General features: G+C 44.2%; 1 protein-coding gene across 1 annotated transcript; it reads right to left on the minus strand.

Moving 5' to 3' along the window:
- Positions 1–1780: 1780 nt before the first annotated feature.
- On the minus strand, positions 1781–2821 carry LOC110297647 (olfactory receptor 10A7-like). The gene has a single exon (XM_021166535.1). It carries the CDS (start codon positions 2804–2806, stop codon positions 1853–1855), a length of 954 nt encoding a protein of 317 aa, XP_021022194.1. The 5' UTR covers positions 2807–2821; the 3' UTR covers positions 1781–1852.
- Between the last annotated feature and the right edge of the window lie 11266 nt (positions 2822–14087).

Genomic DNA, 14087 nt, shown 5'->3' on the forward strand with positions numbered 1-14087 from the left:
GTGGCTAGCTTTCAGCTCCACTGTGGTAATATGAACTCAATTCTCTGAAACCATTAGCATAAATACTGTTTCTTCAGTAAGCTGTGTTGATCATGGTGTTTTATCACAGCAACAGAAAAGTAAGTATTTTAAGTGCCCATGGTGGACCACGATCTTTCAAACAGCGTGGACCACCTCTGCTTCTTCAGGGTTAATTTTATGCTCTGTAATCAGGAAGGAATGAACTGGAGCTCAATGGCCTCTATGTTATCTAACACCCAGGGTTACTGTAGTGACATAAAGGCAGGAAGTATAAAATGTGCATACTAGATGATGATGGTGGTGATTCAAAGTCAATACACACTGGGTTATTGTAATGGTGCTTTGATACTAGTGCCAAGTGCATGGACATCTTTATTTTAACTCAGCCCAGAGATGTTTAGCCCAGAAGGTTATGCAGTTTCCCAGAACAAAACCCTTCGATTTGCTATGTAGTGACAGCAATGTTGCCAAAATTACTACAGTCACCATTGTCATGAGTATCACCACCACCACCTCCACCATCATCATCATCACCACCATCACCATCATTCCCTCTCAAATCCTAGGCTAGTTGTTAGTGCTAAATTCAGGAGTCATTCCAGGAGATAGGAAACTCAACCCAGACAAGCTTTAGTAGAAGTGAATTTAGTTGTTCACAAAGGGGAGTAGATCAAACTTCAGGTAAGATTAGATCCAGGAATTCACCAGTCAATAGGACTTATAGTTTTGATTTTCTTTTGTTGACTCTCTTATCAATAATAATAATAATAATAACCCTCCAGCCAGGCGTGGTGGCACACGCCTTTAATCCCAGCACTTGGGAGGCAGAGACAGGCGGATTTCTGAGTTCGAGGCCAGCGTGGTCTACAGAGTGAGTTCCAGGACAGCCAGGGCTATACAGAGAAACCCTGTCTTGAAAACACAAAAAAGCAAAAAAAAAAAACAAAACAAAACAAAACAAAAAAAAAACCAACCAAAAACAAAACAAAACAAACAAAAACTCTCCTGCTTTTTTGTTAAGACTTATTTTTATTTTTGTTTATGTATGTGTATATATTTATGTAAGGGAACATGCATGTACTAAAATGCAAATTAAGACAATAGAAAATAAAGAAAAAAATCTGAAAAAGGAATATCGAGATCTGGCTTTCTGATGTTGATTTGTTAATGTCTCCAGTTCCCCAATTCCTCTATGAAAGTTATAAACTTAGATGAAACTCGAGCCTCCTTCATATAAAGGCTGAGAGTATCAGCGGCCTCTTGATTTTAAATCTCCCCACAGGGTTTGGATTGTCTTGCAATTCCTCATTCCTCATGCAAGTGGGTCTACCTCTTACATTTCAGCTACTGGAATGAAAGGCCATTCCTGAACCTGCTCTTGGGTCTCAAGAGCCGCATATGAAGCAAAGCATCTTCAGCTGAATCATACGAGCATGATCAACATCCATTTGCAAAATTAGCCCGTGTCAAAAATGCCACCCAGGTCGGTCCAGCCTCAGTTGCCTAACACTCAGCTTATTGAAAGTGAATGAGAATAAGTTACAGGCTTTGTGACACTAAATTTTAAGATGGTGTGCTCCATGTCATTCTTGCCGAAGATGCTAGCTGGTGCACTCTAGTTGGCTAAGTGGATTCATTTGCCTACCTTTATTTAAAATAATCTTGACTAGAAAAGAAAGGTTTGATGTTCTGCCTTCTCTTAGGTAGAGAAATAGCATGGGTTTCCTAGAAGAAAGTCAGGGTGTTAAGCCACACTGGGGAAGTGGGCCTCAATAATTACCTGACTCTCAAAGCTGGCAGAGGAGAGAGTTCATTCACGGAGTCTAGACTCTTAGCGTCCACAGCATACACGCCCAAAGGCAGCCTTGACCTCCTTGTTCCGCAGGCTGTAGATGAGGGGGTTGAGCATAGGGGTCACCATGGTGTATGACAGGGACACCACTTGCTTGCTCTCTGGAGAGTAGCTGGCCTTGGGGCGCAAGTGGATGACCCCTGTTGTGCCATAAAACAGAATTACCACTATGAGATGGGAGGCACAGGTGGACAGGGCCTTGTGGCGCCCAGAGGCCGATGGCATCCTAAGGACAGCAACCAGAATCATCACATAGGATGTGGCTATGAGACAGAAGGGAACCATGATGACGAGGACGGTGGCCACAAACACATTGGCCTCGAAAACTCTGGTGTCTGCACAAACCAGGCTCAGCAGAGGTGCTATGTCACAAAAGAAGTGTCGGATGCCACGTGGCCCACAGAAGGGGAAGTTAAAGAGCCAGATGGTGAAGACGAGTGCGACAGGGATTCCCGCCAGCCAGCAGGTAGTAGCTAGCAGGTAGCACAGCTGCGGGCTCATGATGGCACCGTAGTGCAGTGGCCTGCAGATGGCCAGAAAGCGATCCCAGGCCATGACTGTTAGAAGGAAGCACTCAGATGTGACACAGGACAGCACAAGGAGCAGCTGCAGGGCACAGCTCGTGGGGGACACCCCACGTCCAGGCTGCAGCAGGGTCACCAGCAGGCGGGGTGCCACGTCCAGTGAGAAGCAGATCTCTACCAGCGCCAGCTGGCGCAGGAAGAAGTACATGGGCGTGCGGAGGCCGAAGTCCAGGCTGGTGAGCAAGATGATGAGCGAGTTCCCTGACATTGTGAGCAGGAAGGCTGCCAGGAAGAGCGCTGCAAGCATCGGGCGTAGTGAGGGCACGTGTGCAAAACCCAGCAGCACGAACTCCAGCTCACGTGCTCCGCTCTGATTGGCCCAGGGTGGCGCTTCCCAGGAGGGTGGCATGGGCCCAGGATTCGAAGGCACAGTGTTTAAGGACCAGGGAGGAACCCTATGGAGTGCTGAGGGAGGAGAAGATGAAGTGAGGAACTGTGGCCTGTAAGGTTCAATGTCCTGTAGTCAAAGGAAAGTCTATCCAAATGACAATCAACCTCCCTGACAACCGAGGTCTTTAAAACCATCTCAGTTAAACCGTGGGATAAAAGGAGTGACCTCATGTGCTGACCTAACTCCTCTCTGTTTCCCCGGTTTATGTTCTACAGATCTCCTCCAGCAGATGGACACTGCCTCGGAGTCACTCTTCCCATGTCAGTTTATAAGGATGGCTACGGGTGCCGACTCTTGGTTACATCTCCATACACATTTCCCTGTAGTCTCTAACAGGTTCTTACGATCCTCAACACCTACCATTCTTCCTCCACACCCCCAGCATGGCATCCCCAGGGCCCTTGCCTTTACATAGCCCTGTTCCCTCTGTATGTTGACACTGTTAGACTGTTCTCAGTCTCCAGGTATATAGTAAGATGTCATCTTCAAGGTTGTCAAGATGGCTCAGAGAATAAAGGAGCTTGCCACTAAGCTGGAAGACCTGAGTCCAGTTCTCAGTATCTACATCGTGGAGGTGAAGAGCCAACCCCTGTAAAATGCTCTCTGACATTACATGACACATGCATCATTCACTTACTCCCACATCCCTTCACGTATCAACAGATAACACTTTCTGAGGGCCTATAACTTGGTGGCCAGAATAAAACAAGCAACCCCCTTTCTACTATTTATATTTTCTGACTGCAGTTGTAATTGAACAAATACTAGATGAAATTTACCTCCTAGTCAACAAAGTCTACTCACCCTGTGACCTGTGAGTGCCATGGGTCATGACGCTTCATCTTCAGTGCAGGGGATTGTCCTTCACTAAATCCTGCCAAAATTTGTCTCTCAGATGGGTTTTATGAAAAATCAAATTTGAGTAAAATATATGGACTTTCTGAGGCTGGAGAGGTGGCTCAGTGGCACAGTGCTTGCTACACATGCAGGAAGACCAAAGTTTAGATCCTCATCACATAAAAGCAGGGTGCTGCCTCTGTAAGCCCCAGTGTGACTCATAGAGGATGTGGTACAGAGGCAGGAGGATCTTAGGGCCTGCTTAACAGTCAGAGTCTTGCTGAAACAGGGGGCTCCACATTCAGTGACAGACCCTGTCTTAGAAAATAAGGTAGAGGCATTGGAGCGATGGTGAGGTGGGTAAGAGAGCTTGCTGTGAGAACCTGCGGAGCTGTGTTCAAATCTCTAGCATCCATGTAAAACCACCTATGGCTTTATATGCTTATAACTACAGTGTTGGGGGAAGGGAACAGAGACAAGGGCACCATGGGAGCTCTCTGGGCAATCCGTGTAGTTGAAATGGCAAGCTTTTGGTTCACTGGGGGGGGGGGGCTGTGTCTTAAAGAAGTGGGGCAGAGAATGAGAAGACACAGTGCCCTCCTCTGGCTTCTTCATGAGTGCTCATGAACACGATGTTCACCCGTGTGCATGCTATATGTATGTATATCTAAACATTCTGAAAATGAGAATAAAGAAGGGAACAGTGAGTGAAGACACCAGCACAAACCTCTGGCCTCTACATTCTAATGTGCAGGCAAGTATACCTCCACATGCACATACTGCAGTAGCCCCCTCCACACACACACATGTGGACACATGCACACGCACACACACACACACACGTGCACGCGCGCACACACACACACACACTGGAGGGGCTTGTGCACTGTGTATTCAGATACTGATTTCTGTGTAGATCTAGTTGTTGTCTGGACATGGGCATTGCCATGAAGACTCTCCTGTATCAATGTGGTGTAAAGAATGCTTCCCAATTATCTCTGATGGTTAATAAAAGATGAACAGCAAATGTCTGTGCAGAGAAGAGAGGAAAGCTGGACTTCTAATCACAGGTTGGAGTCAGAGGGAGGAGAACCAGGAAAAAAATTCACTATTAGGTAGGTGAGGGTCCAGGAGCAAAAGGGCTACACAAGAGGAAGAAGAGGAGGAGGAGGAAGGGGAGGAGGAGAGGAGGAGAGGAGGAGGACACCATAAGGTTAAGTATAAGAAGGAATTATGAAGGGAGTTCTCTATGAGGACAGACAGCTATAGTGAGTGAGACAAGGTGAAACTAAATGTAAGTAACTCTGGGTATGTAGCTGAGAAGTAGCTAGATAGCCTAGAGGGTTAGGGATATCTGCTCAGTTATTGTGCTTAAAGTCTGTTCATAGGTCTCAATATCAATTATTTGGGAGTTAGCTAGGTCAGAAAAACCTGCCACCTTTAAACTTTATTCTACACACACACACACACACACACACACACACACACACACACACACACACACACGTCAGAGACTGGGTCATGTTCAAATATATCCAAAGTCATCAGAGACTTCAAAGCACTCCTTTTAATACTCATTGCATGAAAAAAAAAATCAAGTTTACTTGTCTCATCATGACATCCACATTTTCTTTGGGAACACCTTCCAAATTCATCTATCCATTCATCCATCCATCCATCATTCATTCATTCAATCCAGACGGCAATTTTGAGTTGATACTGTAACCAGATACTGTAGCAAAAACTGATGTTGGATCCAAGTTTTAAATGGAAAAGTGAGACCTGTTCCTCAACTTCTAGTGCTTGGGCAGACAGAGGGGCACCTTTCTTCAGAAGGGGGGTGCGCGCAGAGGGTGTTATAGAGTGACATCCTAGCCGGTTCTATGTGTAGGCTCTACATGTAGCATCAGACATTTCCACGGCTGCATCTGTTGCATGTGTATCTCTTTGCTTTACTTACACACATGTTCCCGGAGCCTAAGACAACACCTGGCTTATTACAAGTGAAGAATCAATATTTACCAGATAGCTGAACAACTTTGCCTTGAAACTCAGAAGTACTTTTTTGAGCATCTGAAGACAGCCAGTGTTTTCATGCTCCTTTTCCTTAGAACATATTTATAATTTCCCACACATTCACACTTGCTTTTCTTTTTTGCTGCCTGCTGGCTTCTCACACTCAACTTAATGGTAAATGCTGGTCCCACCTTCTTCACATAGGCCTGCAATTAAGCCAGTCCCAGACCATGGCTGTGTAGTACCACATCTAGAAGTGATGTCTATCATGAATGAAACTGTGAGGTGGCCTGGTGGGTTCGAGGGCTTGGTTTGCATGTTCAATTCCCAGTAGTGAATTCATATTGAGCCATAAGTGGTTCAATGACCCCAGGAATGGGGTGGGGAACATAGACAGGCAGATTGCCAGAACTTGCTGCCATCTATCATAGCACAAAAGGACTTGTTCAGTGCTTCAAGGTCCTAAGGTGGGGAGAAAAAAGGTACTCTATTCCAGTGGCTCCTACCCTGTGGGTCTCAATTCCTCTAGAGTAGAACAACCCTTTCACAGGGGGATGTGTAAGACCATCTGCATATCATGTTTAAGAATGTGGCAGAAGAAAGTTAAACACAGACTGACATCTTTTTCAACTCCGAGAGGAAAGTGATGCTCTTAACAGCCTCTCTAATGACACGGTTGGTTGACTGTAGCTCAGAGCTCTACTTTCAAGATTTTCTATCTAACAGACTTGGGCTCCCCGGCCTAAAAAATAAAATGGAATTTTATAAAAGCACACTCTGTGCGCTATTAGTGGATACCATCTCCACGGCAACCCCCTCAGCATAGGTCACAGTCACCTTTCACATAATGAGCATTGCAAGCTCATAACTGACATTTCTTCCTGTATCCTTGACACCTGCAATCCATTTTTTAAAAAAATCACATTCACCTAAATGATGAGTGAATACATTGTGTATGTGTGTGTGTGTGTGTGTGTGTGAGAGAGAGAGAGAGAGAGAGAGAGAGAGAGAGAGAGAGAGANGAGAGACACAGACACACAGAGAGAGAGAGAGAGAGAGAGAGAGAGAGAGAGAGAGAGAGAGAGAGAAAGAGAGAGAGAGAGAGATTTTAATAAGGAGGTACTGATGCTGAAAATTCATTCTAGAAGTTACATCACTCGCTACTGCTGATGGATTGGATGTGAGGGAAGAGGATGGAGAAGATTGAGACATAAGTGCTAGGAGTCTGACCATAGCCACGGGATGAGCACATTTGCTCAGACTGAAAGATTCCAGGGGGTGGGAAGGAAGAAGAGAGTCCATGAGACGTCCCTGCTGGGTTGTGGAGAAAGCAATTGGGTTTACAGACCGGAGCTCAGATGAAGGGCTCAGTGTAAGGATGAGTATTTGAACCTCTGAAGTATGGTGAGTTTCCAGGCAACAATGCTTCAACTAATCCACAACAATGAGAGATAATTAGCTTCTCTGTGCCCTCCTCTGTAAAACTATGAATAGCTATGGCAATCCCAAAGTTTGTGGCTGCCATATGGGGAAACAGAAAAGTAAAACGAGTTTTCTGGAGCAAAAGTGTAGCTGTGAGCTCAGGATGCCCAGCTACAGACAAGCACTATCACGCGCTGCCTGAGTAAGTCACTCAATAAGCCATTCAATGTCAGCTCTGTCCATTCCCCTGTGTACTTTCCCAAGCCACATGGAATGCTCAAATGGATACATAGGATGCCCAAATCCCCACTTACCTGGTGGAAATGGTGAGTCTTGATGCTGGGACCTTTGTCCTATATTCCCTGCTGTTTGTGGCAGAGATCAGATGTGGCTGGTTCAGATATGGGATTCCTCCTTCCTCAGCCATGTGATGGATAAGTAAACAAGAACTTCCACATCTCTAAATACTCCGTGCGTATACTCCATCGCAAAGAAACCAGGACTTCGTTTTTTGGAAGAAGACAGACGTACCTTATTTTGGCAGCATGATGTCTGCAGTTAATGGAGAGTAGGTTGTATCTTGATAAGAAGTTGACTCTTAAGTCCATGACTTACAGGTGGAGGCAACTATGTCAGCTGAAGGCTGTGTTAGCTTGGTTATAGCAGTCATCACACAAAGTATTCATATATGAAATATTGCCCTAATGAAAACTCACTGGGGAGTGGGGAGGGGGAGGGATGATGGAAGGGAGGAAAGAAGGAAGGAGAGGAGGGAGGGAGGGGAGGAGGGAGGAATGAAGGAAGGAGAGAGGGAAGGAAGGAAGGGAGAGAGGAAGGAAGGGAGAAATGAAGGAAGAGTGGGGAGGGAAGAAAGGAGGGAGAGCAGGAGAGAGGGAGGTGGGAACATGTAAAGGAAACTAGTTAGGAAGAGGAAGGGAAGTGAATCTAGGACAGAAGAGTGCAACTGGGGGCTTTAAATACATTATCTACATGTATGAAGATGTCATAATGAGATGTTATCTTGTATCACTTCATCAGAGATGAATGAAAGTCTTCCAAGATCTCAGAGCGATTTCCATGAATAGAAATGACAGAGTCTGATGCAGTTCAGGTTGACCCCAAAGTCATCGTGTAGCAAAGGATGACAAAACTTCTGGTCTTCCTTCCTGCCAGATTTTTAAAAGTCAAGTTGCACACCGTAAATATATGCAATTTAAAATTTCCAACTACACAGTAACATTTTGAAGGACAGAACACAGGCCTGCCTCACATGGTGGGGAGACCCTAAGGAGACCACCAAGAGCTTCTCCTGCACCTGCTGGAAGATTTGAAGAATCTGCCGGGCACGAGCCAGACAGCTTGATAGTTTCGTTACACAATTTTATTCCTTTAAAAAAGGAAAGTGTGTTTTGTGGACCACAAGATACTGTTCATTGCTGTTAATCTACACAAAGAGACAGCAATAGTGTCTTCCTCAGGATGGTGAGGGAGTCAACTCAGGCTGATCAATGAAAGGGTGCTCACGTTATAGCAATGTGGGCTAGGATGTCGGTCAGCTGGGAGAGTGCCTACCTAGCAGGTGTAAGCCCTGGGTTCAGTCCCCAGCACCTGGGCATGGTTGTGCACACTGTAATCCCAGCACTTTCGAGGTGGAGGCAGGAAGACCAGAAGTTCCAGGTCATACTTGTCTACACGAAGAATTTGGAGTCAACCTGTACTACACGAGACTGTCATTTCTGTTGATGGAAATTGCTCTGAGATCTTGGGAGGCTTCCATTCCTCTCTGAGCTTTGATTTCCACACAGATAAAATGGGCCTCAGAAGATCCCATCTTACACATTGAGAGGATAAAGTTCAGTGTCAGGTACATTTCAGGCACGGTTCCTGCCACCTGCTCAACTGAGCCACTGACCCTGCCCCGTAGACCACCTTAAAAAATAAAATTATAATGGGCTTCAAAGCAGATTTTGTGTCTTTTGTGTTTTCATCTGTGCGATTATTTTTCTCTGTCACTAAAATTGGCTGGGCAATTGTCTGCCTTACAAATCAGGCAGACAGTATCCAGCCAATTCTAAGTTACATGGGTCATCCAGACAATCCTTAATTTTGTTGCCAATCCAATGAAGTGAGCAGAACTGTCCACTTGTTTCATAGAGCCAGAGTGAGGATGAATCTCCCTCCTCAATTTTCCAATCCCTTTTAACCCTCTGCATGTGAGATAGTTCAGTGTGTAAAAGGACTTGCTGTCAAGCTAAATGACCTGGACTGATTCCCAGGATCCAACTGATGCAAGAAACAAGTCCTCAAGCTATTCTCTGACCTTCATACATGTGGTATCACCCCATACACAAATAAATAAGATTGAAAAAAAAAGAACTCTTTGCAGTCCCAGCACACAACCATCACTTAAATAGGTGCTGTTTTATTACTTTATGCAGTGAAGTTGTTTTCAGGTTTATATATTTTTTATATTATAAAGGGTCGGGTATCATGGTGCACATCTGTAATCTCAGTCCTAAGGAACTTGAAACAGGTCTACTGAGACCCTACTTCAAGCCCTGCTTCCCCAAAATTAATGTAAAGGGCATTCATAGGCAAACTTCAGTCTTGTGTTACTTGTAGAACTTGATTGTGTTCTAAGATAATTAAGAGAAGGAAAAGGCATAGAGGAAGTAAGAAAGACAATGAAGGGACATAAGAAAGACAAAAAGGGAGATAAGAGTGGAGAGAGAGAGTTAGGAAGAAAAGGATGGGGAAGTTGAGGAGGGAGGAAGATGGGAAAGAAGGAAATGGGCAAGAATGGAGGGGAGGAAGAATGGAAGAGGGGAGGAAGAAGGCAGAGAGGAGGGAAGAAGGGGGAGGGGTTGCTTTAGAACTATTGACTATACTGCTTTCCTTGAGACCACCATTGTGCTTGATTTTCAAATTGGAAAATGAGAAGCTCAGATTGGTGTCCCAAACATGCCAGGGATTCTTGCTCCCTACCACTGTGCACCTGTCACAGTTCTGTTCCATAAAGTTAATTATCAGGTGGTGACTGGGGCAAGAAACTGAAGCCCAGAAAACTTCCAAACTTGGCAAGAAAAGCAGAGACACCCACACCACCTATCTTTCCAGTAATGTTCTTAAAAAGACCATCCCTCATTCCTGAGCAGCCACACAGTCCCAAAGAGCTGGAGCTGACACTCACCTTCTTGCTCATCCGTAGTCAGGGCTGGTTGATGGCAAGTCCCAGGGATATCAACCTCTGACCGGGGATCTGGAGTCATTTGTTTTCCCTGAGGATTGTACACTATATGCTCATTATCCATCCTCTCTGTGCCCAGTGGAGACCAGGGGAGGCAGCGTCTTTCTAGTCATCTTTCCAACCATGGCCCAGGTGGGTTGAGTCTCCTCTGTAAATTGGGAAAGTCAATGGAAAGAGAATACTTGCTGTTGGCAGGGTTCTGGAAAGACAAATCCCCTCCTCCTGTCAAGGCAGAATGTCAGCTGCACAACTTGCCTTGGGGGAAAATTGATAGAATCCAATCAGTGTTAGAACAAGCGTTTCTAATAGCTGGTCGGCTGTCACTCGTCTCAAGGCTATGCAGTGGATATGCTCACATGAGGGGCTGAGTATGCACATGAAAGGATGTGTAAGAAGCATCAATAACAATATTGACATTGCAAATATACCTTGATAAGGGCTGGGTGAGCCATAATATTTCATTCACTCAGCAGGAAACAATGCAGACACCTTCCTGTATTAAAAAATGAGGATTTTTTTCCCCCCAAAATGTTCAATTAAGTAAAAATAGCTCTTTGCAGAGTGATATGATGGAGTAGCACTCAGGAAAAATAAGGAATATGAAGAGAAGGAAGAAATAAAGAAGAAAGAGTCTAAAGTAGAGGAGGAGGAGAAAAGAGGCAGGAGGAAGAGGAAGGGAAAGAAAAGGGAGAGAGTGGGGAGAGTGGAGAAAGAGGAAGAGGAGAAGGTTAGAGGAGGGGGCATTTGTGTGGAGGTCAGAGGACAATGGGCAGGAGTCAGCTTTCTTCCTCCTGTTGGTGCTGAGGATCAATCTAAGGTCATCACAGTTGGTGGCAAGCACCGTTATTTATGGAGCGGTCTCACTGGCCCCAGACCTTTTAGATAACTGAGGTCAGAGTCCCTGGATAGACCCATAGTTAAGTGGAGTTTAAATGCGCTCCTTGCAACAGTAATATTGAACCCAGCGGACATTATGGTAAATGAAACCTGCCAGTCACTGGAAAACAAGGACCACATCATCACACTGTGAAGAATTGAAGAGACTGAGTTCCTAGAGGCAGAAAGTGAACCTGGGCTTCCCCGGGTCCACAGTACTGGAAAGATAAGAGCTATGAGGAGGTACTCATACTTCACGACAGAAGGTGTGTTCTGATGGTTAATGCACAGAGTGGTACAATAGTTAACTGAAGTTCACTGTAGTGAAATGACGTATTGCATACTCAAAATGTACCAGGATGCTCATGTGTCTGCACATGTCAGGCACACACACACACACACATATGTGCACATGGTGATGCATATGTTCATTAATGCAATCATGGCAATCATTTCATAATGTGTATGTATATCAGGTCCTTAAGTTTACTCCTTAGATCAGCCAGCATCCCAGCAGGTAGCACTAATTGGACTTTGATCTTAAAAAGAAAAAAAAGTTTAAATAAGGAAGGCAGGCTGTGCATGACTGGAGGGAGTGCAGGGGGTGGAGTTGGGGTGGCTATGACCCGGATCTACCGAGTATATGTGCAAAATTGTCAAAGAATAAATAAAAATTATTATTATTATTATGTTTTCTTTTTGGTTTTTCGAAACAGTGTTTCTCTGTGTAGCTCTAGCTGTCCTGGAACTCACTCTGTAGACCAGGCTGGCCTCGAACTCAGAAATCCTTGGGATTAAAGGCGTGTGCCACCACTGCCCGGCATAAAAATTATTTTTACAGGTTACATTTTGAAAAAAAAAAACTTATATTGTTCTCTAATACTTCAAAAGAACTTGAAAAATAAACTCTGTGTCAGGCTCAAATATTAAGCCTGATTTAATCTAAAATTAAACCTGCCCTTAGAACAACCTTAATACATTCTTTCTGAAAGACTTATAAAGGCATTTACTGCATGACTGAAGTTTAATAATTGCCTTTTAAAAATATGTCGGAATACACACGAAGTATTAGGAAATAAAGGCAGAAAGATGAGGAATTCAAGGCCAGTTTTAGCTATGTAGTAAATTCAGGGCTGGTCCATGCTATGTGAGACCTTGCCTTTAATAAAAATAAAACAAAAATTAATGAAAGAACACATATCTTTAAAAGATTTATTTATTTGTGTATTTTAGTTTTTGAAGACGGGATTTCTCTGTGTATTCCTTATTATCCTGGAACTAGCTCTATAGACCAAGCTGCCCTCAAGAGATCCACCCACCTTTGCTCCCCAGTGCCAGGATTAAAGCCGTGCACTATCACCACTAGATTCATTCATTCTTATAGCATGTGTATGAGTGCTTTGCCTGCATGTAGGTTATGTGCACCATGCATGTGCAATGCCTGCTGAGGCCAGAAGAGGGTGCACAACCCCAGGAACTGGAGTCACAGACACTTGTGAGCTGGAAAATGATCCCAGGTCCTCTGCAAGAGCAGCAGTGTCCTTCACTGTCCCAGAACTTTTAATAAAGAATGAGATGATACATATTTTTGTAATTTCTGCAGATACTTCAGTTTTGCCACCATGGAAAGACACCTCCCTGTAAAGCCAAAAAGAAATGAGGGCCTTTATCCAGAAGACTATTTGTGGATGTTAGCAATTGAATATTATATAAATGCCTATGCATCACAAAATCATATTATTTTAATTTTTAAAAATATACCCGTTTTATGTAACTGTTTGTATGCCTGAGTGTATGTCTATGCATCACACATATGCAGTACACAGGAGGCCAAGAGAGGAATCCCCTGGAACTGGAGTTATAAATGGCTGTGAGCTGCTTTGTGGCTGCTGGGAATTGAACCTGTGCCCTCTGGAAGACAGTGCTCTTAACTACTGAGCCCTCTCTCCATCCCATAAAAGAGATGTATTATCTTGCATGCATTTCTCAATTCTCATTTTAAGGAAGAATTGTTTTTTTAAACAATATTTTGTGCAACCAGGGTTCTGTAAAATATGCCTCAAATATGCTGGCATGGCCATTTAGAAACAGTTCACATGCAACAGGTACTCAGTAAATGTATGCTGAATGGAGTCACAAATCGTTTCCTCCAAGGAAGTATTGGTTTTCTGTCTGCAGTGTGCTATGAGCTAGGTAGATCAGATAGCACCCCTAAGTCTCCCCAGAGACAAGAAATGCCTTTACTGAATAGCTACCAGGTATGTTCAACCTGTGGCCCATGGACCACATGCAGTTGAGGGCAGCTACAAATGAAGGCTCCCACAGAACTATAAATCTATTTAAAACACTATGAGAGTTACCATGCTGGTACCTTGATCATTGGGTAAGGGGCCTATCATGTATATATGGACACAGATATACCAGTATGCATGTATATACACTACATGCATGCACACACGCACATAGCAATTTTAAAACTGAAGTTAGGAATAGTGAGATGGCTCAGTGGTTAAAAGCGTTTTTCCAATTGCTTTTTCAGGGGACCCAACTTCAATTCCCTGAACCCACATAGCAGCTCAGAACTGTCTCTCTAGTTCCAGGGGATCTGTCGCCCTCTTATGGCCTGTTTGGGTACTGCATGCACATAGTACACACACTATGCAGGCAAAAACATCCATACACATGTAATAAAGTTTAAAAAAAAGAAGAAAACCTCTGAGGATTTCTATGATTTTTTGCAACTGAATTATGTGATGTAAGTGCAGATTTTATAGAGGATGACATCCTCTTACAATGTCCAACAGTGGTAGAAGCCTGTCACAGCATTCTGATCTCAGAGAT

This window comes from Mus caroli, chromosome 7, assembly GCF_900094665.2.
Source record: "Mus caroli chromosome 7, CAROLI_EIJ_v1.1, whole genome shotgun sequence".
Classification (NCBI taxonomy): Eukaryota; Metazoa; Chordata; class Mammalia; order Rodentia; family Muridae; genus Mus; species Mus caroli.

Bases quoted from the DNA above. Each gene is read 5' to 3' on its own strand.
- LOC110297647 (XM_021166535.1), bottom strand. From the start codon at position 2,806: ATGCCACCCTCCTGGGAAGCGCCACCCTGGGCCAATCAGAGCGGAGCA.